The sequence below is a fragment of the Taudactylus pleione genome, unplaced genomic scaffold, assembly GCF_031769625.1.
Source record: "Taudactylus pleione unplaced genomic scaffold, aTauple2 ptg000792l, whole genome shotgun sequence".
NCBI lineage: Eukaryota > Metazoa > Chordata > Amphibia > Anura > Myobatrachidae > Taudactylus > Taudactylus pleione.
This window is the reverse complement of record NW_028285194.1, coordinates 3217728-3241521: the sequence shown is the minus strand read 5'-3', so window position 1 is coordinate 3241521 and position 23794 is coordinate 3217728. Positions and strand designations below refer to the sequence as shown.

Genomic DNA, 23794 nt, shown 5'->3' with positions numbered 1-23794 from the left:
GTTTTGAGGTGCAACTTTGCGGGAACCCCCGTGCAGCCTTCAGACAGTCACCCAAAGGTAAACTGTGTCCAATTTTTTTAAAATTATAAAATTATATCAGAACAAAATAGAATTTTTAGAAAATACTTTTGTGTTTTATTTTTTGAACTGTAATTACCATTTTCTATTGTATCATTTGAAAAAGTGAAGTGGGCATAGATTGAAATGAAATATAACATAACACTGAGCAAAGACAACTGGAAATGGACACACATGCTACAATCCGGACGGCAAGTTTATCAATTTTCCCAATCAAAGTGCAAATCCAATTAGCCGCAGGGCTAATTGACCACTCCGCACTGGGAAATGCGATTCAATTAAAATAGCAGTTTCCCCGCTTAGTAAACCAGGGGTTAACACGCGTTAATTGCAGAATCAATGAGTTTTCCCTACGCCTTTACCCCCAGAAGGTGCCTTTTCTCACGGACTTTGCCTCGCAGCTCCTGAAACTGCTAGGAAATGTCCGCCTCTGTAGTTTAGCGCTGGGGGTTGGACTCCCCCCATAGAGCCTCTTAAAGCAATTCAGTCAGTATTAAGAGATTATGAGCCATATTCAATTTGGGCGGACCCGCAGTACTTTTCCGACTCCCGGACTTGTTGCCTACATCATGTGTTTTGCAAGCGGAAAAGTATCGTGCGCGTGCCTGCGTATCCCCGTATTCAATTTGAAAGTACGCGAAAATGGGACCCGGTGAAACTTAAACAAGTGGAAAGTACGGTCACACTTGGGGAAATCAGCCTGACACCCCCCAAAAAATGCTCTGATATGGCGGTTAGCTATGGTTACCCCCGATTTGGCTTGCTGAAGGTATTTGGTGTTTTTAAACGGGCTCAATAGCTGCTTAATAGCATTTTTGTATAAGTGGTGCAGAATAGTATTCAGGAGGTTTTTTTTGCAGAAAATAAGTTATCCCAGCAAATTTGGGGTACGTGAAAATGGGTTGAGCATATTTAAAAGTTGATAAAGTTACGTTTAAAAAATTGTGAAAAATCCACCTGCCGCAAACACCTACAATGAAAAAAAACACCTGGGGCATACTTGGGGACCCCCCTGGAGTCTAGTTCAGTAGTTTTGAACTTTGTCCCCCAACATTTTTTTTTTTTTTTACCCCCAAATTCAAAGTAATTTTTTTGGGGTGATAAGTTTAAAAAAAAAATTTGACAGATTACCTTTGGGGGGCTGTTTGCAGGCTGCACGGGGGTTCCCGCAATGTTGCACCCCAAAATCCCAATTCTGCACTTTTTTTCCGCCTGCTATTCATAGGCGAAACTTTTCCACCTATTACATTGCATTGACTTTCCGCCTAGGCAAAATGACGACATCGGCAAAACTTCCGTGGATTACGGCTTTTCGCCTCAAATTGAATACGGGCCTTAATGTCCAGATTAATTTCAGTTACATTATAAATAGTTTAGTGCTAAGCCTCTCTATTATAGCTGCTCACATTAATGTTCATGAATATTTGTTGTCATAACATGTTCTACGCATGCAAAATATTTTCATTTTAGTCCCTTTAACTGAAATGCTAACATATGTTGGTGTACTTTGTGGAAAATGTGGCTTTTCTATTGCTGTTGATAGGATGTGGTTTCTACCACACATTACCACTAGAAGTCATTGTATCTCTTTACTGCGCAGCCCACAACTAATGGATCCAGTTATTTGTGTACCATGCTGACTTCTTTTTTTTCCCCCCCAATGTAAGAGCGAAAATGAAGAGGACAGTTGAAACAAATTGCTCTTTATTTCTATTATTTATAGAAGATAGATATATATTTTTTTCTTACCATATTACTTTATGTAGGAATAAGATACATTCACATGAATTTAGCTATATGTAGTAAGAATCTTCCTGTGGCTACCAGTGGGGCTGCTGCATTGTACATTTTGGTATACAGTGCACCAGTTGTGAAATTTGTAAAATGTGACACGCAAAGCATCATCCATTACTTTTATTTAGCTATGCCATCTTTTTGTCACACGAAGTATACTAGCATACTATGGGGGTGATTCAGTAGTGGATTCAGTAGTAGTGCAGTTATGTTAATGCAGATCATCTGCGTGATAGTTGGCCGGCTGAGTGACTATGAGGTCATGCAAGCCAGCCATCGAAGATGAGAGAAAGAGGCCAGGAATTCTCCGTCAGCCAACGGAGATCCTGGCCTCCCGACCCCCCCTTCCTTCAAACGGTCGCCGACAGTGCAGGTCCGACTGCTGAATAAGGCCCTACATTTGGCCATACACAGTGCAGCATCCCCTTGACCAAATGCAGAACAAAACCATGGTTGTGATTGGTAGAATTGCTGGCTTCCTCTATGAGCTTCAATAGTTGATCAGAGTAAAACTGGGTACACACTATGGCCCACATTCAGACCCACTCGCGAGCGGCTGTCCGCTCGCAAGTGGGTCAATGGTCCCCACTGCGCATGCGCACGACGGAGGGAGCTCCGTCGTGCGCATGCGCGAGACCCGACGAGCGAAGGGCTTTCTTTCGCTCGGAGTGTCTCATCAAAGGGGGCGTGCTGTCGATGGTGACTGACAGCACGCCCCCTTTGGTGGGCGTGCCGGGGGCGTGGCTGCCAGACGGAGGCGTTCCCATGGGAACGCCTACCGTCTGAAGCCGGCTCCACTGACATCACTAGTGATGTCAGTGGGAGTGATTTTGGCTCTGATAGAGCCAAAATCACTCCTGGCCTTGCGGTTGAAAAACCCAACCGCAGGCTTTTGCTCGCAGTTTCGATCATCCTGCACGCTCATATATGCTGTGGGTGGTGACCCACAGCTATACGAGCGTCCAGGAGGACGCTCCATATTAATGGAGGTGGGGCTCTGAATCAGGGCCTATATGATTTATTGTTCCTACACGGATGGGAATGATATATCGTACACATGTTATAGTGTACACTAGAACCTCTTCGTCCCATCTGCTGTTCTGCACGGCAGATGGGACGATGCAATGAATGACGAGGTGCTGTTACATGCAGCATGGAGTGACACATCGCTCCATGACCTGTAACTGATCACTCCCCAAGTGATGTAATGGTGCAGTATTAGGACACACCTAATTTGCTGTATTGGTCACAAGATTAAAACCTAAATACAGTTGCCCATACATTAATAGACACTGTTTAGCCTGAGCACCCAGTGACCGGTTCTCTGTCAGTTTGGTACCTAGGTGGGTGACCTTAAATTATGAATCTGGCTGAGCAACTCTATTTCATTATGCTACATTAATGTTGTGACCAATGATTGCATACTATCGATCAAATCTACTATCTGAACCGGGGTGGGCCCTGGGTGTTAATCGGGACTGGCAGTCGTTTGTTTGCAGTGAATTGAGGCCAAGATCTGGAATGACCAAACCGGCTTGCAGCAGAATCAGTCTTCAGTTTGCTTTTAATATTAAAGATGCCCTTTTATATAGAATTCATCCACAAGGATTTGCACTAACAAGTATCCATGAACAATTATAAGTGAATATTCTGCGTCTGCATTTGGTTGTTGTATGCTTCTGCTGCATTTGAAAAAAAAATATATATTTTTTTTTCTATGATGTAGATATTTCTAAATAAATATATGCCTTTTTTTTTTTTTTTTAACACCTGGCCAAAAAACCCAAAGCTCCTCTGGATTGTATATAATGTAGCTGCTCTTCTTCCTTGTGACATTAACTATCTCTAATACCACTTTCAGACATACAACCCGGGAATTTCCCTGCTCTGACCCAGGTTTTTAACCTTAGCAAAGACCTGGGTTTTTGCTCAAAACCCCCTTTCACACTACACCTGAGACTCGGAAAATTCCCGAGTTGACCCCATTCAGACATAAGCCTGTCTGCCCTGGCACTCTCTATCAGCCAGGGCAGCTCTCATGTCGCACTCATGTACATGTCATACACACATCAAACACCCTTCTCTAACCACCAGACCTCACAATAACGGGCAATGTCTCTGTGGCTAGTGTGCGCCGGCTGCTTCTACACACTGCGTCACTTTTATTATCCATCGGGTACTTGTCTTCACCCCTTGTTATAAGGGCTGTCAAAACAGTAACCTCTCTCCCCAGATCCAGCGCTGACAGTTTTTTATTTTCCTATTGTAAGAGGATGCCCCGTCCCCTCCAGGCAGCCGCAAACGGCCAATCAGAGGCCTCTAAGTTCGACCAGGGAGTAAAATACTGGGTGGCACCATTCAGACTTAACCCGGGTTGTCTACCTGGGACTTAAGAACTGGGAAAAACCCTGGTGAATAGCAGGGGCATCGACCCGGGAACATGTTCCGGGGTTTGTGCCTTTCAGACATAAGCGAGCCCCGGGTAGTTTGGCCGAGCCCCGGCAAAAACCCAAGAATCTCGCTATGTCTGAAAGGGGTATAATTTTTCGGAATCCGGGAACTTACATTTTCATTGGTACAGCCATCACACCATCTGATACTGCAAACTGAGGACAGGCTTGTTAACCTGGGTACATCTGTGATAAAAAAGACACATGAGAGTGCACAGTGTTATAAGGGAAGAGCAGTGCATGTTAAAAAGAGCTTGGGAATGTACATCAGTAGTGCGGTTCTCCACACACATACTCATTTAGGAAGTGTCTGAGCCCGATCCTAAATGGCTGAAAGACATCTGCTTGAGGTAAGGTAGTCGTGTTTTCATATACACATTAAGTATCCGGAAGATTAGTGACAAGTGTGCTCTTTGGGCATAGTAGAAGACTCCTTTAGTGATGAGTCTGGATAATGTGGAAACTGTTCTTCAAAACGTAAATAAATCTGTGAATGGCTAAAACAACGACTTCCACATCAGCACAGGTGGTTTATGAGGAGAGAGAGAGAGAATACAAATGCCACTTCAGGTAGTAAATTAATCCATAAGGAATGGGAACAGTTAGTTAAACAAGTGTGTACGCTTTATATCGTGTGTTCCCAAATAGGCCCTTTTAGCGCACCTTGGACTTTTCGACTTAAAAGTGCCAAGACACTAGTCCAAAGTACCAAGTACCAAGTACACTAAGTGAACTAAGATTGAAGACATAATAGCAAATTGAGAAAAAAATTATGGTGTCTAGAAAGACAAGACAGGTCCGTTATGAGTGACCCCTGCTATGCATTGTTACACATAATCTGCAACTTTATACCAGTGCCTTTGCTACAAAAAAAACCCTAAGCTAAGTTAGTACACTATACTTGAACTAAGACACTAAATTGAGAAAAAGATGCACAGCATGGGAATCACACCATAATGACTCAAAAAGGATAGGTGTATAAGGACACATCTGGCCATTTTATACTGATCTCATCTCTGCTCTGGGTTTTGATTGGAGGAGAGAGGAACACTTGTAGATATCTCTTTGAGAGAGCACAGCTGAATGTGTTGTCACCATTATAGTAGTTGGTCATTTTCTTCTTTTACAAGAAGTAAATAAGCAAATGATATGAGCAATAAATCATATGCCGCTTTTTCATTATTGTGAGTCCAAAGACGAAGGTCCAAAAGGTCAGAAGAAAATCAAATGTCGTTTAAAACCACAATCCCATATGGTTTTGTTTTTTTTTCTTCTTTAAATAGCAATTTATGTACCTTTTTTAAGCATGCATCCAATTTATGTTTTCTTAGCTTTCCTCACACCAATCATTTAATATCATTATCTCTTTGGAGGGAAACAAATATGGCTGCCATATCTGCCACCCAGGCACAGGCTCACGCAGCGATTGGCACGTCATGTGATAGCAGAGGTGAGAGGAGGGTATCCTAGAGTAGAAGAGCTCACACGGGTATTCCAAAGCCTCTCTGCTTCCTACATCATGTCTGTGGTTTCCATGGAAGTATATAACACACTGTAGATTTATAGATCATTAATTGCAGCCAGAAAAAAAACAGATGAAGATGGTAAATATAAACATTTCTACTATATCCTACCATAGTCCTTTTTTTTTGTAATAAACACATGTTAAGGGGGATATCAACTTAGCGATTTAACCAAGTGATTGCACGATAATGACGTCGTGATAGTGCAATCGCTTGCAAATCGCGCATACATCGGGCATGTTTTGGTCGGGAGTGACCAGCGATGCGCGTGCATGCAGGTCGCTTCCAACATCCGACATCGCCCGTACATGCTGGTCAACCTGACGATCTCGTCAGGTTCAGCATGTGCAGGGATGAGGGATGTACCTGGACTGAACGAGTGACATTCAGTCTAGGCTCATCACTAGATATACAAACGATAGCATGTCAGCAATGTCGTAATCATGCCCTCGTTTGTATATCTATAAGTGGATACCCGCCTTTGCATGTATTCTTAAAGAAGAAGACGTAAACATCTGGCAGAGAATGCCACAAATGTAAGTATGATGGAACAAGTGATGGGTATTCTCTTCCTTTTATTTGATACATTTCTGTTTAGTGTATTAGGCATTATATTTACTTACTGATTTCTCTAACTGAAAACTTTTTCTGTGCATTTAAAACTGACTTCTGTATTTAAGAGACTGGGAACTCAAGTTTTAGACACAAAGACAAGCACTTTGAAGTCTTCATTGTTGGCAACTTTTAATCAAATCACTCAGTAGTATTAGTCATGGCATATGGTATGTCTTTCAATAAGATGTGATTTCCCCCTCATATGGTAGTGTTTGCTTATCTGTTCTAATACAACCCATGCTGTTGAAATTTTCTCTTGCTTAAAACATTTGAACTTATACGTATATCCTGTTTGTTTGTTTTTTTGTTTTATTTCCTTTTAAATTTGTACAGTGAGGGGTTTCCTCAGGATACTGAGTTCATGATTTTCTTTCTCTTAATTGCTGAATACTTCCCAAATTAACCACCATCACCAAAGTTAGTGTTTCTTCATCCCATTGTTCCACACTCTTCTTTTGATTAGAAATGATTGGATAGTCAAGGTATCTGAAAAGTATTGTGACTTAAGCATATATGGTACAGAGAAGGTTGGTGCTCATCTAATTAACATTCCACGTTTGGAGGGTCTTTTTTCTTTACATAGGTTTTTCTGTCCTTCAGAGCCCAAAATCTCATGTTGCCAGCTTTCTTGTTTGCTATAGGAGCCATGTATGCTATATCCACTTCTGCAGGCAGCTGCAGATTTGACATTTGCTTGTCAGTATGCACATAGTGAAAATGAGTAGGTTTTCCTGTATGTGGTTTGTAGGTTTTTATAAGAGGAAGCATTCTAGCTAAAAATACTTGAAGCTTTGTGTTTTCTAGATTATTTGTTTTAAATATATCCTTTATGATCTAGTATTGAAAGTATGAATAGCCACATTGACAAGTGTTAATACACTGTAATTACTGTAATACAGGTTTTAGTGGGAGACCAGATCGATGAGGCCTATTTAGTTTTCCATTGTAGTGTGCCAATTTGATTCAGCTTTTTTTGTTGCTTTGGTCCTTTAAAATGCTTATTCATGGCAAGATATTGCTTATTGGTAGGAGAGCTCCTGTATACAATGCCTTCTGTTGAACAGCAAAGTGTCCTCACACACCTAGCGTCTGTACACCATATATCGCGAGATGCCCAACGAGTCTGAGGCACTCCTAGAAGAGTAGTTTATTGTATTTAATCGCTGTAAAATACCACTGGGTGTACTAGAGATGCTGGGGTGTGACTTTAACTGCACAGGAATTAGTTTAAAGAATGTACAAAGTCACATACGAAGCACAACTGAACTTGGCGTAGGAAAAAGCCTGCGCTGCTTGCATTGGCACCATTCAAAGGTTCAGAAGCACATTAAATTGATCAGTGCAAGCTAGCAATGCAGTTATGTTGCTCTCAGTAGTTTATGTGAATAAGATGCACATTTTGAGTTAGATAGATGATCGGCCGCACCGAGTTGCCCGGGATATGGCGTGTCAAGAGGGGCTAGTTGTCGTGACTTGAACAACAGCGTATGAGGACACATGAAGTTTGGAAATTCAGTCTATTCAATGCCTTCCCTGTAATTTTATTTTCTTGACACCCAGAAACATGTGGTGCCAAGTTACTGACACAGTCAATAAATTACTTTTCATACTATGGGGGGAATTCTGTTGTTTTGGGGCACCTAGAGGAGTTGTTCAATTGCTGTGCCGATTGGGCGCGAGTGCTGTGGGCGCCCATTATTTCTGTTCGTACCCTCCTAAGGTGGTGAGCAGAAATGTGCAACAAGTCCAGCTTTTGGGCGCCCAAACTGCATTTCTGCTATCTTGCCCAGTGGTTTAGGCAGGAGCTGCTAAATTTGGCGCATTTGGGTGCGATATGTGCGGAAAGTTATGAGCACCCAGTTGCTCACGCTCGATCGGCACAACAATTGAAAATCGCCTGTCGCTTTGAAAGGGAGAAAGGAAGCGAGAGGGTTCGAAAAAACAATTAAATTCCCTATGAGTTTAAATATTCACTCAGATTGATTTCTTAATTTCTAGATATTTGGCTACTTGATATTAGAAAGACAATAAGCCCATGTAAAGCTACTAAAACAAACTAATAAAGCTTTCTTAATTCTCCAATTGAGGAACACTGGAAACACATTAGGGTACAGGCAGTTCAAATCTAGACTATTGTCCATGTTCCCTCTCTATATCCAAACCTGCAGGAAGCATTTGGGTAGATCGGACCGTGAGTTCCAGGTCCCCATTTAATTTTTGACCAGTTTACCTTCTTCCTAGTAATTATATGGCTCCATGGAAATTGCCGCCGCTTGTCGATGTCTCCATTACGCTGTTGTCCAGGACTTACTGCCATTTCAATCCCTGGTTTTGTGTGTCTATGCAGATTGGATAGTTAAGAGCTATCTTAGGTCAGTTTTTGTCATAGCTGGGTCTTCCCTTAGGCCTACAATGTCTTCCACATGTATGATTAAAGCGTTGGAGAAATGGATGGTTGATCTGAGTACTTACATTTCTAATTGACCTCACAAACCATGAAAAAGGAATGTTAATGTCTTTGTGCTGTGCACCCAGAGCCGTGACTAGACTTTTTGGTGCCCTGTGCCAGAAAGAGCATTGCGCCCCCCCCCCCCCCCCCTCTATTTTTCAAATAGTGACAAAAGTAGCGCACCCGAAAAGCAGGCAATGGGCTCATCAGTGTTCTTCACAGAATTTTTTTCCAGCCGGGTGGCATCAAGAAGTAGCCGGGTGGGGCCCTTCGCAATAATAAAAGGTTTTAAACCCTGACCTTATGAGGATTTAAACTTGAAATGTCAATTTATATATTATATTATGAAAAAGCCACAAAGTCTGTGGGATCTGGTCCTTTTTATACAGCTCCCAGATACTGTCCCACTTGCAGGCTACCAAAGTGCCGGGTGGTGGCTGTTTCTTGCCGGGTGGTGCACCCGCAAAAAACAGCCTGGGGAGAACACTGCTCATTTGAAAGGGATGATATAGGGCAGTGTTAGCTAACCTTGATACTCCAGCTGTTGTGGAACTATATATCCCAGCATGCCCTGCCACAGTTTTAGCATGCCCTAATAGCAAAACTGTAGCAGTGCGTGCTGGGTTATGTAGTTCCATAACAGCTGGAGTGTCAAGGTTAGCCAACACTGATATAGGGGATGCTGGGGATAAAAGAAGAGGAAGCTACCAGTGAGGATTATGATAAACAGAAAATTGACAAGCCCGAACAGAGCCCCCTGCCCTGCGGTGCCCTGTGCCATGGCACAGGCCGCACTACCCTAGTCACGGCCCTGTGTGCACCTCATCCAGTCCACTCTAGGTGATTGGGATAACATTTCCTTACAAATGTGTGAAGGGGGAGAGGCTTTCATATTTGTTGAGATTTATTTTATATTGTTTTGCACTAGGAACTGTAGGTTCTGCTGTGTTGATGTTGAGAACTTAAAAACTTCAGCATTTAAGCACTTTTTTTTTTTAAAGCCTCATTCAGATCTTAGATTTCTATAACTTCCTGATTATTCTGCTAAATTTACCCACAACACATAAATATAACAATAAAGAGCCGTTGGAGATGTTTAGTGGCTTATGGGAGTGCTTTTAATAGTTGTTCTCGAGTAAAGCAACGGCTTAGTCTTTGCAGAAGATTAGTTTCTGGGAATGGTCATGTGTTTCATATTAATGTATTAATGAAGCCTTTTTTTTCCTTAAATTAAGTTAACAGATTGCGATGTCCTAACATAAATGTGTACAAAGCATATACATTGTAGCTGCAGATTTGTCCCCCAGATATCTCCTATTCTCAATGTATGTTACTTTAGTGTTTTGCATTAGTCACCAGGTAGCAATGCTTGTATAAAAAGCTCTAGTGAGTTTGGTATAGTAGTGTTAAGCAATCTGTTCAATCACATAGGAAAAATGGAATCTATCTTCTTATCTTTTATGTTAAATCTTGCTTCAAGTCAACATCACAATATTTCAAATAGTAATAAGTAAACAGGAAAACAAACATGTCCAAGTTGCCTTCGATTCCCTCAAAATTGTATTTAAGCCATATTTTACAACTTCTCAACCATAATACCTGCTAAAAAAAGGTGAATATCTTTCTGTTCCTGCAGTAATCCATTCCTGACTTGGTACATTAGCAGAAATGATCAGAGTCTGTGTAACTTCCTGTCAGACCATTCCAGTTTCACTGACACAGGGATTACAGCCAGCATTAGACATCTGCATATTTTGAAACTACAGCATTTATGATAAAGAAGCTGTGCATTTTGAAAATTACAAAACTGTTCTGTTTGTCACATGAGAATAATGTTTATTTTATTTTGCAATCCTTCTGGGTATAGGGGACGCTGGTAGGGTGGTGTCGCTATATATTTCAAAATTTCACTTCAAACTAGAATTTGTTTAGCATTCTATAACATTAACTGTACATTTTATTCTAATTCATCCATTCTTGAGGACACCACTACCTTGGGGTCTAGAAGGGGGTGTGATATATAAGGTCGACATGATAATTTCAGCATGTAGCATGCCAACATTTGTCATGTGGAGACTGCTGAAATGTCGCTTGATAGAATGTCGGCAGTGGTGTAGTGATGACTTCCGGGTAACATGTAGAGCAGTTCTGGCACAGACATCTGATGGAGTGGCAGTTCCGGTGAGTATTCTCCCCTTAATCCCTACCCCTAACCCTCCTCCTGGTGCCTAACCCTTCTGTCCTGCAGCTTAATCCTAATGTTGATATTCTGAGAATGTCAACATGTTGCCTGACGACATTTCAACAATGTCAACATTATGATTATCAGCTTTGTGAATATCCAGTTCATGAATGTATCCCCTAAATTATGTACCCTACAGGGCAACAATTTCTATCGAAGCTGCTCTACAGCTGTATTATTGTATTTATTTTAATTTTAAGTCTCAAGTTTCACTGAAAACTTAGTGAAATGAAGCTGCCCGGGTTTAAATCTTCAATTTATTAAGTTTTATTGTGTGAATTTGGACAAATCCATCCAGTGGAAGGCCCAGAAGGGGCTCTCTGGGTCAAAGTTCTGCCCGGCGCACTCTGTAGTGAGATCCGACCAGGACCCCAACCACTCCATTATGCATCCATAGCCAATTGCTACCCCTCTGAAGTTTTCATCCAAATCCATCCAGTGGAAGGCCGTCAAAGTTCTGCCCAGTGTACACCAACAGGAGGTCTGACCGGGACCTCAACCCCCTAGTATGTCTTCTGGGATCCAATATTACCACTCTGTCTTCCACAGAATGGATTTGGATGAGAACTTCACAGAACAGTCTCCCCGGGTCAAAGTTCTTCCCAATGTACACCAACGGAAGGTCCGACCGGGACCATAACCTTCCTAAAACCTGGCCAGGATCCAACTGGACCACCTCACGTTCGTTTCATCGCAATCGGTGCAGGGGTGTCCGAGTGCATAACCAGATGGACAAACAGACAGACCATTGAAGTGTATATATGGTATATATATACATACACACACACACTATATTGACAAAAGTATTTGGCCACACCTGTTAATTATTGAATTGAAGTGTTTCAATCAGACCCGTTGCGACAGGTGTATAAAATCAAGCACCTAGCCAATCAGTCTCCATTTGCAAACATTTGTGATAGAAAATGGGTCGTTCTGAAGAACTCAGTGACTTAGGATGCCACCTTTGCAATAAGACGGTTCGTGAAATTCCATCCCCGCTGGATATTCCACGGTCAACTGTAAGTGATATTATTAGAAAGTAGAAGTGTTTAGGAACAACAGCAACTCGAAGCGAAAGACCACTTAAAATCACAGAGGGAGCAGTGGAAACGTGTTCTGTGGGGTGACGAATCACGCTTCTCTGTTTGTCAGTCAGATCGATGAGTCTGGGTTTGGTGGATGCCGGGAGAACGTTACCTGCCTGACTGCATTGTGCCAACTGTGAGGTTTGGTGGAGGAGCGATAATGGTATGGGGCTGTTGTTCAGGGTTTGAGCTAGGCCCCTTATCTCCAGTGAACAGCAATCTTAATGCTTCAGCATACCAAAACATTTTGGACAATGCTATGCTTCCAACTTTGTGGCAACAGTTTGGGGAAGGCTATTCCATTCTTTTCCAACATGACTTTGCCCCAGTGCACAAAGCAAGGACTATAAAGACATGGTTTGAAGAGTTTGGTGTGGAAGAACTTGACTGGCCCGCACAGAGCCCTGACCTCAACCCCATCGACCACCTTTGGGGTGAACTGGAACGGAGATTGCGAGCCAGGGCTTCTCGTCCAACATCAGTGCCTGACCTGATAAATGCTTTGCAGAATGAATGGGCACAAATTTTCACAGAAACACTCCAAAGTCTGTGGAAGCCTTCCAAGAATAGTGGAAGCTGTTATAGCTGCAAAAGAGGGACCAACTCCATATTAAAGTATATGTATTTGAATACAATGTTATTACAGTCCCTGCTGGTGTAAGGGTCAGGAGTCCAAATACTTCTGTCCATATTGTGTGTGTGTGTGTGTATATATATTTATATATGTACAGCTTTCAGTCCTGCTTTTTTTTTACGTCTGATTCGTCTTTATAATTTTTCGGGCATTGGAAAATAATTAATTCCATTATTATAGGTATTCTTGGTGGAAGAGTGTTTTAAGATATTGGGCGGTATTCAATTAGTTTCGCACCCATGGAAAAGTTTAGCATGTCGGGCTTTTAGCCTACATCGCAAATTTTGGCAGCGGAAACTTATTGTGCGCGTCCCCGATATTCGCCCTACTCAATTCCTAAAGACGCGAAAATGGAGACACGCAAAGTTAAAACAGGCAGAAAGTGGTGTCCGAATCGGGGAAATCAGCCTGACTCCGCCCCTCCCCCCCCCCCCAAAAAAAGATGCACAAACATTGGGGATCAATGTAGTAGTGCCCGTATACCCCTAATAAAGCTGGGGTACTTAAGTTGGTAAAATAGACTCTCATTGGCGTCTTTACACAAGTGGTGGAAGAATGGCATAAAGCAGTTTTTTTTTGGGTGGGGGGGGAGTCCTGTCAAATTTGGGGTACCTGAAAATGGGTGCAAGCGTCTTTTAATGTTTGTAAAGTGAAGTTTTAATAAGTTAAATTCAACCCCCATAAAAGCACCTGCAACCCCAAAAACACTTAACCCATTCTTAGAGCACCCCAGAACCTTATTTTGCTAGTTTTTGATTGTCCCCCCACTTTGTGCTTTCGCACCCAAATTGTACTTTTTTCACCTATTACATTGCAATCCTTTCTGTGTACGCGAATAGTGGATGGAATTGAATATGGCGATAAGTTTCCGACAGGCGAAAAGACACAATCCACGATACATTTCCGCGGACCTCGGCTTTTCGCTTCTAATTGAATACGACCCATAGTTCTATACCTTTTGAGATCACTATATTTTTTTTTTTTTCCCTTGCACCACCCTGAGCATGGGAAAAGGTGGGGGAAATAAAAATCCGGCACTTGGAGGCATGCAAAAAGCACAATAATACTGACGGCAGTTCTCAGGTGACTTTCTCTAAAATGCTCAAAAATGGAGTAAATGATGTGTGGGAAAGGTTTGTGGGGGTGTTGAATTTATGTCAACTTACAGATGTGAGTAAAACAGTTTTATCAACATTTTGTAAACTTTTCTTAAAACACTGATAAAAGGTAATTTAAATACAATTTTGTTAAAAAAACAAAAATACAGCTTGCTGCCGACCATTTTTCCAGCATTACTAAGAAAAATGTAATCAACCACTTGACACCTTTTAAGAACATCCAATACTTTTCTTAAGACAATATATGTTGTTTGGCACTTTTGGGGTTTCAGGGTGATATCCCAATATTTTCATCCATTTCTCACTGGTCGTCCAATATAGAATTAAGGCGCGATATTTCCTCAGTTCATGGGAATGGCTAATGACAATTGAATTGCGAGAGGGGCAGGAGAGCATGCTTCATGAAACTGAGTTGCTGTGTGTGTGATGTTGAAATTGCGAATTTGCGTTTAAATTTCCTCCAATAACAACTGAAACTATATTAACTTCATTCATTTTGATCAAGAAAACCTTACAAAAGTATTCTCCACTCTTTCTTGTCAAGCTGCTTTTCTGGTTTCTCTGATGTAAGAAATATCTGGTCTCTGTTTTTGTCATCATCATGTGTGAAACGCCGTGGGTAGATGCGGTATGTTGTGCATATGTCTGAATAACTGTACATACGCTCAACCATATTTACAGCTGAGCTAAGCACACAGTCTGTTGTGTGGCAGATGGGTTCAGTTTGATGTGTAGCTGCCATCTAAAAATGAGATTCCCTAACATGCATGGAAATCTACATCTAATGTCTGTATCTAGAACAGCATCTGCTACCATTCACAGAAATTATTTATTATTAATAATACCTCCTCCTGTGTCAAGGAGATAAAAAACAAAAACTGTCTACCTAAATAGATACCTGTAAGGAAAGGACAATCTGGCTAATCCAGCTAAACATTTATCGGTGTGTACTGGTATTCACACACTAGCTGCCTGTGCGGGCATTAGTACATTTCACATTCCTGTCTAATAGGAACATACCTCTAAGAAAATTCCATATATTTTGAAGATACTGATAGACCTATATCTACAGTATATAATAAGCGAGAAAGTGTGTTTGTCCGTTTGTCTTTTATGCACGGCCAGAGTTTTGTACCTAGCTACACCAAATTTGGCATGGTGGTGTAGTTTGACCAGGATTAGGTTTTTGGTTATGTTCGAAATTTGTCAGGGCCATGGAGGTCTACATGGTGCCCACCAAGTAGGCTGTGGAGTCTCTGATTTTGTAATTGTGGTTTAAGCAAATTAGCTCAGGAGGTCTTTCAGTGCCTAAAACTGCACTGATCTGAAGGCACAGGCTGCTGTGTACCAGTGGGGGGCAGGCAGAGCTCCAACAGAAGAGCAGTGAGTCAACTGCCGCACTGCACCTGCACCGACAGCTACTAATTTCCTCCAAGCACATTTTCATATGCCATGGTCTCCAATGTTGTTCTGCAATGTAAAAAAATAAGGCAGCAGATGTACTTCAAGGTCCGTTCTTCAACCCGGGCAACATCGGGTATCCCAGCTAGTTTAGAATAAAGGTTATTAATATAAATGCAGATATTATCCCTAATATACAGTACTCAGACTATACTCATCCAAGATATAATTGAAGAACTATCTAAATAATAAGTGAGAAAGTATCTGTCTGTCCTTTATGCATGGCCAGAGTTTTGTGCCTAGCTCCACCAAATTTGGCATGATGTTGTAGTTTGACCAGGATTAGGTTTTTGCCTCGGTTTGAATTTTGTCAGCAGCTGCGATAGCATATATGTCTGCAGCTGAATCACCCCCTTTATTCTGCTCTGCTTTCTGACATTCAAGTGATTTTGGAAGCTATACTGATTTATCTTCTGTAAATCAGCCTGCTCCTGATATACCCTATTCCAAACTATATTAGAATATGCCTGCCTGCCCAGTCATTTACTCCTAATTTGCATAGTTATCCAGTTTATAGGCGAGGACCATGTAAAAAACTGAAGGCTTCAGGATCCATTCATCAACCCGGGCAACGCTGAGTATGTATTAAGAGAGACAAAAGAGCGCCCTGTATACCTTGTTTTTATGATATTTCACTTTATTTCTATCTACCGATTTTATGGTTTTGCTGCCAATAACTACAGGAGAATTATATTTTACATAGATTCAATAAGTTTTAAATGGTACAATTTCACAACCAAAGTACACCATTCAACATATGTCTGTTTTTTTTTCTCTTTGTAATTGTCAGAGACTTGACATGGTAGTACCACCATCTTGACAATTTTTGATGATCCATGGAATCAGTACAGATATATTTTGCATTAATTGGTGTTCACTACAGCTTGATGTTAAGTCTTGTGTAGATGCCATTTTTTTTATTTTACTGTTAGGTGCAGCAAGCCTCTGCCATAACTTAACGGTTGCAATAACAATAAAAAAATAAATCCTACAATTAGCAAATCATACACAGAAAGAGGAAAAGAACATATACAAGATTGAGAAGGTGCAGATATGAGACTGGGTAGGAAAGATTGACTTGAGAGCTTACAATCTACAGAAAACTAGTTTAAATTATATATAATTTTCAAATTCTGTTTCAATTAAATTATATTTTAAATTCTATATTTAAATACATGTACATGTTTAAATATTTCCCAACTGTCTCATTTCAGGTGGTATCATGGCAAGCTGGATAGAACCATTGCGGAGGAGCGCCTGTACCAGGCTGGGAGGACTGGAAGCTATCTTATTAGGGAGAGTGATCGTAGGCCAGGGTCTTTTGTACTCTCATTTCTCAGTAAAACAAATGTTGTCACCCATTTCAGGTGAGTAGAAAATAAAGGCATTATGTTTCTCCTACCGCTGACCTTAGTATCAACCTTTTTTTTTTCCTGCAGTGGTGCAATGAACAGTTGAAGACAATTGTTTTCCCAATCACAGTCCTGCATAAATGTTGTGGTATGCAAGGTCTGGTTACATTTTCACAAATGTAGTTTGGTCTCTTTAAAATGTAGATATTCAAAAAAAATATGTTAGTACCATATATCAAGCTGCTTGATGCTAAATTCACTGCAATATTGCTACATTGTATTATATTTGAGTACAAATCTGTCACATTTGCTCTAGTTTATAAAGGCCATGCAGAGCTGGATTAAGATCCCTTGGGGCTGTAACCAAGATTCAGTTTTAGGACCCCCGTAGTTCAGCATTTTTCAACCACTGTGCTGCGAGCAGTTGTCAAGTGTGCCGCGAGGTCAGTGCAGTCAGAGCTGACCTTACTTGTACTGCTGGCCTGGGCAGTGTCGGGCTCTTCAGGGAGGCCAATATCATTATTTTTGTTTTGTTTTGTTTTGTTTTTTCCTGTGGGGCCAATGTGTGCATTTGTTTTCTTTCTGTGAGGACCATTTTGTTTTATTTATTTTTCTGTGGGGCTGTTATTTATTTTTTTCTCTGTGGGGTCCAATGTGTTTGTTTTTGTTCTATGGGGTCCAATGTCTGTTCTTTTTCCTGTGGGGAGGGGGGGGGGGGGCTATTTGTGAGTGTTTTTTTCCCATAGGATCCAATGTGTGTTTTTTTTCCGTGAGGGACTGATGGTGTGCCTAATGGGGGGCATCCACTAGACGACTTTAGCAGGCGATTGAACGATAACGATATCGTTCAATCGTTTAAAAATCGTTTGCAAATCGTGCAGTAATTGTTTCTAACGATTTACGATGCGCGCTCCCGCTGGTCGTGTGATCGTCTCCATCGACTGAACATGCAGGTCAATTTCACTTGATTGCTTACATATCGTTTACATATCGTTCACGCTGAACAATCAAACGATGAACCACTATCTGCACACTATAGCTGAAAGCTCTCAATCACAGATTGAAACAACATAGTTTATCGTTAGATCGTTTGCAAATCGTTCAGAGTGGAAGATCAAATTTCAAGGGAAAATTCAAGGGAAAATCGTTAAGAGGTTGGACAGGGATAAAATCGTCTAGTGAATGCCCCCCATTAGTAATTTTAAAACCTTGCTCAGTGTGCCGTGAGTTGAAAGAGGTTAAAAATCGCTGCTTAGTTAGATCCATACATACTCTCTTTATTTAGAAAAAGGGGGTGTACATGTCCCAACAATATACTTTTTCCTCATATACAACATTACAATATATATATATATATATATATATATATATATATATATATATATATATATATATATATATATAATGTGTGTGTGTGTTAATGATTTTATTCAAAATTAAACTGCAAAAATATAGTCACGAATACAATTGACAACAAATAACACTGGAAGCAAAGATATCACTAAAGTTACAGTAACTATTAACACTAGATACAAAACACGTTTCAAACATTGCTATCTCAAAATAAATCAGTGATGGCACTGAGCAAAAGGATATGTGGATGCAAGAGATGGGTTGGGTATGAGATCCTGGCGGTCAGAATACCGACAAAGGTATCCCGACACCCATAAAGGAAGACTAACCCTTACCCCTAACCCTCCCTCCCTGGTGCCTAACCCTAACCCCCCCCCCAGTGCCTAAACTTAACCTACCCTCCCCGCACCCTAAACCTAACCCTCTCCCTAATGCCCATTATGTAAACCTTTGGGATTCTGGTGCTGGGACCCCGATGCTGCCGGGATTTCGTCCATCGGCATCCCGTACTGCGTATCTGGGTCCCATCACAATTTTATACTTTTGTGCTTTACACATGCCCTATACATACTGTACACTATGGGAGGTCACACTCCTTTTCAGTACAGATAATACTTGTAAATACATTGCCTTGATCTCATATAGCCGACAGTTGCAGTGCTGGGGGCAGAGAGGGGGGTAAGGGCAGGCTGCAGTTGAGACAGTGCTAGGGATGGTGGCAGCTTGGGAAGTGCTGGGAGCAGGCAGCAGTTGGGGCAGAGCTGGTGGTTGAGGCAGGGAGCAGTTGGGGCAGAGAGGGTGCAGATGGGGGTAAGGGCAGGCAATGCTGGGGTAGGGAGGGGGCAAGGGCAGGCAACAGTTTGGGCAATGCTGTGGGCAGGCAGCAGTTGGGGTAGAGTGGGTTAATGGAATGTGGTAGTACTGGAGGCAAGGAAGGGGGTTAGTGGCAATCAGTACTGGGGCTATAGTTACCTCCCTCCTCCTGCTAGGAGCCCCTGGCCGGGTCACCAGATCCCTCTCATCCAGCACCACCACTATGTTCTCCACAAAGGCGGGATCTGGGATACTGTTGTCTGCCTTTTAGTTTTTTTTTTTTTTGCAGAAAAATAAAAGGTAGTATATAGAACAAAATATGGTCATAGCAATATTGAGAATAAATAAAGAGAGTGCTTTGCAAATCAGAAATAAATACAGATTGATTTTGCCTTTAAAACAATTGCCACTTTAAAAATACGGGAAGACTTTCAGAAGTTCCCGTCCAAGCACCTAAATGTTGAAATAATGTTTGTAATCTGATTTAATGGCATTACCACACACCACTCATTGCATGCGAATGCAGACTTTCCAGAGTAGCGTTTCTAAGGAATTTTCTGAATTTTGCTCTGGAACCAGAGAGGTTCTTTGCATATTATAGTGATTTATGTACATTATTGTCAAGTGAAAATAAGTTTCCACTATATTTTTTTACCGATTTGTTTAGTAAATATGAACAAGTGAAGTAGTGATAGCAATTATCACCAACATTATAACGTGCGATCCAATAGTGACAGGGCTCCTGTGAGTGTTGTGACAAAATAATACAGCAGGTCCATTCTGAAATATGATGAGACTAGTATAATAAACCAATATCAATAATTGAGTACTGCTAAAAAAGTATAAAAATCCACTTTCATATTCATGAAGTTATAATGAAAAGCAGCAGCTATGTTACACACACACAGGGAACCGTATAATTCAGGGGTATTCAATATGTGGCCTTCCAGCTGCTGTGGAATTACACATCCCAGCATGCTCTAACAGCAAAACTGAGGTAGGGCATGCTGGAATGTGTAGTTCCACAGCAGCTGAAGGGCCACATGTTAAATACCCCGGTGTAATTCCTTGGTATTTATTTATTTTTTGTTTTCTTTAAAAAAATAAATGTATGTAAGTCACTGTTAAACACTGACTGCAGACTCTCACACAAGATCACCAAGAAAGCTAATATGACCAGGATGTTGCATAAAACCTAAATCTTTATTATGGGCTAATTAAGAACCTTATCTCATGCCACAGTTTTTATAAATCACATTCTTAAGCATGTTAGCCAATAGATCACTACATCTGTGATTTTTCTCTTTACCTATATTTTTACAACCAGCAGTCATGTAAGATGTACAGTCATTGCACCCTCACGTTTGGATTTCCTTCCAGATCTGTGGGATGGGAAATTACAAGGCAGCAGTCCTTCATATTAATGGCTATTGTGCCATCTGGGTCAGCCGAAGGCTCTGGTTTGAAGCGTTGGGCTAGTTTTTGGACTAGTATTTACTAGGGCATCTGCTTTTGAAATGCCGTGTGAAAGATGATGCCCATTTGGTAGATGTAATCCTTATAATGAACCACAATGTTCCAAAAATACAAAACCATTCTTTCCCTGGGTGCCCTCATCTCTTTCACGGAAGAAATATTTACACATTGCTGCAAATGTTGACCATGTATGTCATTTGCTTCAGGTATAATAGTCAGTTCTTGGTATAGTGCTAATGAAAGGCCATGCTCCTTCCAGTAACAGTGTTTAACGTATAGAGAAGCTATATACCCAATCAATTTAGTTTAATTTATTTTATGAAATGTAACAATGTGGATTACACAAAAGCGAAGTTATTAAAATTTCAATAGTACCTAGGTAGGGCTATAAATCATTGTTAAGGAACACTTTATCAATGCAAAGTCACATTATTTTAATGTTCAATAGATAGATGGTGCCAGTAGGCCATCTCAGAAATTTAATTGGTATATAATATAATATAATATCATTATATTCAATTATAAGATTACAGTATACTTTTCCTATGTAATATAATCTACATAGTATCTTGGCACAGTATGATTACAATTTGATGACACGCTTAGATCTTTTGTTATATGGAAATGGTAGTACATTACGATTTAACATCTTTTTTTTTTTTTTCAAACATTCAATACGCTTTCCCAAATTATATTATAAATTTACAAAAGTCAGTTTTATTTGTGGTAAAACAGATTTGTAGTGAACTGAAAGTAAAATGTTATACAAATGTAAGATTTGTCATCCAGGCCGCCTTGCAAAAACATAATACAGGTTGAGTCTCCCATATCCAAAATGCTTGGGACCAGGGGTATTTTGGATATTGGAATTTTCCGTATTTTGGAATAATTGTATACCATAATGAAATATCTTGTGAATAGACCCAAATCTAAAGACATAATACATTTATGTATTATATAAACCTTATACACATAGCCTGAAGGTAATCTTATACAATATTTTCAATAATTTTGTGGCTCAAACAAAGTTTGTGTACATATGTGAAATTAATTTATGTTTCATATATACCTTATACACAGAGCCTGAAGGTAATTTTATACTATTTTTAATTTTGTGCATTAAACAAAGTTTGTGTACATTGAACCATCAAAAAGCAAAGGTTTCACTATCCCAGTCATGCTAAATATATTCCGTATTTCGGAATATTCTGTATTTCGGAATATTTGGAAAAGGGAGACTCAACCTGTAGTACTTTTGCTGTTAAAGCTGCCGTCTATCGCTGTGGGATCTCTATTTCATTCGCATTGTTATGCTGGTTGAATGTATCCTTGCTTTAGAACTTCCTGGAGAAAATCACCACTTTCTAAATTGCTTGTGATCCTACTCTGCATAAATGTGCATTATTGTGTATGTCATGTAGGTCAAACTACTGGTTGGAAATTACGGACTATAGTCATTAGGTAGCTGGAATTTACCCCGGCAGTCCGAGGAGAGTATAGCTGGACTGCTTGCAAAGCAGTTCCTTGCTGCCTTCCAGTCTGTACAGATCTGTCGTCCTACATCTGTGCTACAGTAGCGTTAAAAAGCCCGTCTAGGCGTGCCAGGTCCAGTACGAGACTGCTAGCTTTTTTTTTTTTTTTTTGCTGAAAATGGTTTAATGCTGGGTACACACTTAATGATGTCTCATGCGACAGGTCCCGGCAGGGGTCCTGGCATCGGCAAGTGTACACACACTCGCCGAAGCTAAGAGTGACTGCGGGGGCCATGCTGCATATATCGCCCCTCAGACCTCCGTGCGAAGTCCGCGGGAGCATGCATCGTCGGCGACATAGCGAGTACACACTGACCGTTGTGGACGATATGTCCGACATATCGTCTAGTGTGTACCCGGCTTAAGTTGCAATGTGATGTGACTAGGATGCACCCACAGACTCTGCTAATTAATTTGATATGCGACACTTGTATATCTGTGTGCGAATGAATCTGTATATGAAGTGCTACACAGATATATATGAGTGTCGCACATCAAATCATCAGTGTAGTCTGCTGGTGCGTCCTAGTCACATCACATTGCGACTTATACGCATTTACGGCAAAAAAGATGCCCAGTGATAGCAGAGGATTACAGGACCTGGCGTCTCACTCAGGCCAGACAAGTCGTGCTGCATGGCGTGTTGAGGCTAGGTGTATGAGGACACATCTGTACTTGTAACAAGTTCTCACAGCCTTTAGAGATGACACAAGTTTGTAGCAGCTATGTCATCTTTCCCAACTGCAGACTCTCTCCCATTAAAGATTACTGGTGTTACTGTACAGCATAGACTGGCAGCTTTTCTTTGTGGTGATGGCAGTGGTGATAACCTTTGAAAACAATATTGCTATTACACGCTGATTTGCTTTTGGGTTTGTCAGTTGGAGCAGACTAGATGGGCCCAAATGGTTCTTTTCTGCTGTCAAATTCTATGTTTCTATATAAGTTTGTGTATAACGGTTTTTTTTTTGTTTTTTTTCTTTTACAAAAATGCTTCCAACTTTTTCTAACGTTTGGAAAAATTCATCAAGACCTGCCTTATCATATTTTATAATGTATTTAAATATTTCTACTATTGAATTCATCCATGTGTGTTTTTTCTTGGAGCCGTTTTAATATGTACTACCTTTTTTGAATGTCCGCTTTCAATTATATTATTAATTGGTGTAATGTTTAGACATGTTTCACGCAGGTATCCTGTTTTGTCTAATAGGCTCTCATTTGGCATTATATTTTTATGACTAAAAAAGGTGTCTTAGGAATGTATTGTTTGGAATTTTCCACAGTTGCTTCTGTAGAGATGGTCAGTTTTGTAAATTTCTTCTCATATATATATTTTCTTACCCTGCAGGATTATAGCAATGTGCGGTGACTTCTACATTGGGGGAAGACGGTTTTCTTCACTTTCAGATCTCATAGGATACTATAGTCATGTTTCATGTTTACTGAAAGAAGAAAAACTTCTTTTTCCTGTAGCACCTCCAGAGGCAAGTCAGATACTGTATGTTTGTGTTTCTTCAGTTGAACAACTATAATACTCTTAATGCAAATTGGTTTTATAGTATTATAGTAATAGTTAAAACAAGGGGCCAAATATAATCTCCTCTGGATTGCAGAAAGTGCAGGTGTTTTAACGATTTAGCAGCAACATTTAAAGCGGCAATTGTTTTTTAAAGACAAAACCGTAGCTAAATTTTCAAAACATATGCACTTTCTGTAATTCAGAGGCTATTTCATTTAGCAAAAAAATGTTTGGGGAGACTTCAACTGAAGGCGATGTTGGATAGTGCCGAGAATGTGTGCCCGGTGCTATTCAATT

General features: G+C 40.6%; 1 protein-coding gene across 2 annotated transcripts in view; it reads left to right on the top strand.

Moving 5' to 3' along the window:
• The window catches only part of RASA1 (RAS p21 protein activator 1), a 102578-nt gene that overhangs the window by 7730 nt on the left and 71054 nt on the right, over positions 1-23794 (top strand). For both annotated transcript variants that reach the window (XM_088457948.1, XM_088457949.1), the window contains exons 2-3: positions 16664-16816; positions 23327-23462. In XM_088457948.1, coding sequence (XP_088314074.1) covers positions 16664-16816; positions 23327-23462 — 289 coding nt within the window. The remainder of the gene's footprint in view (positions 1-16663; positions 16817-23326; positions 23463-23794) is intronic.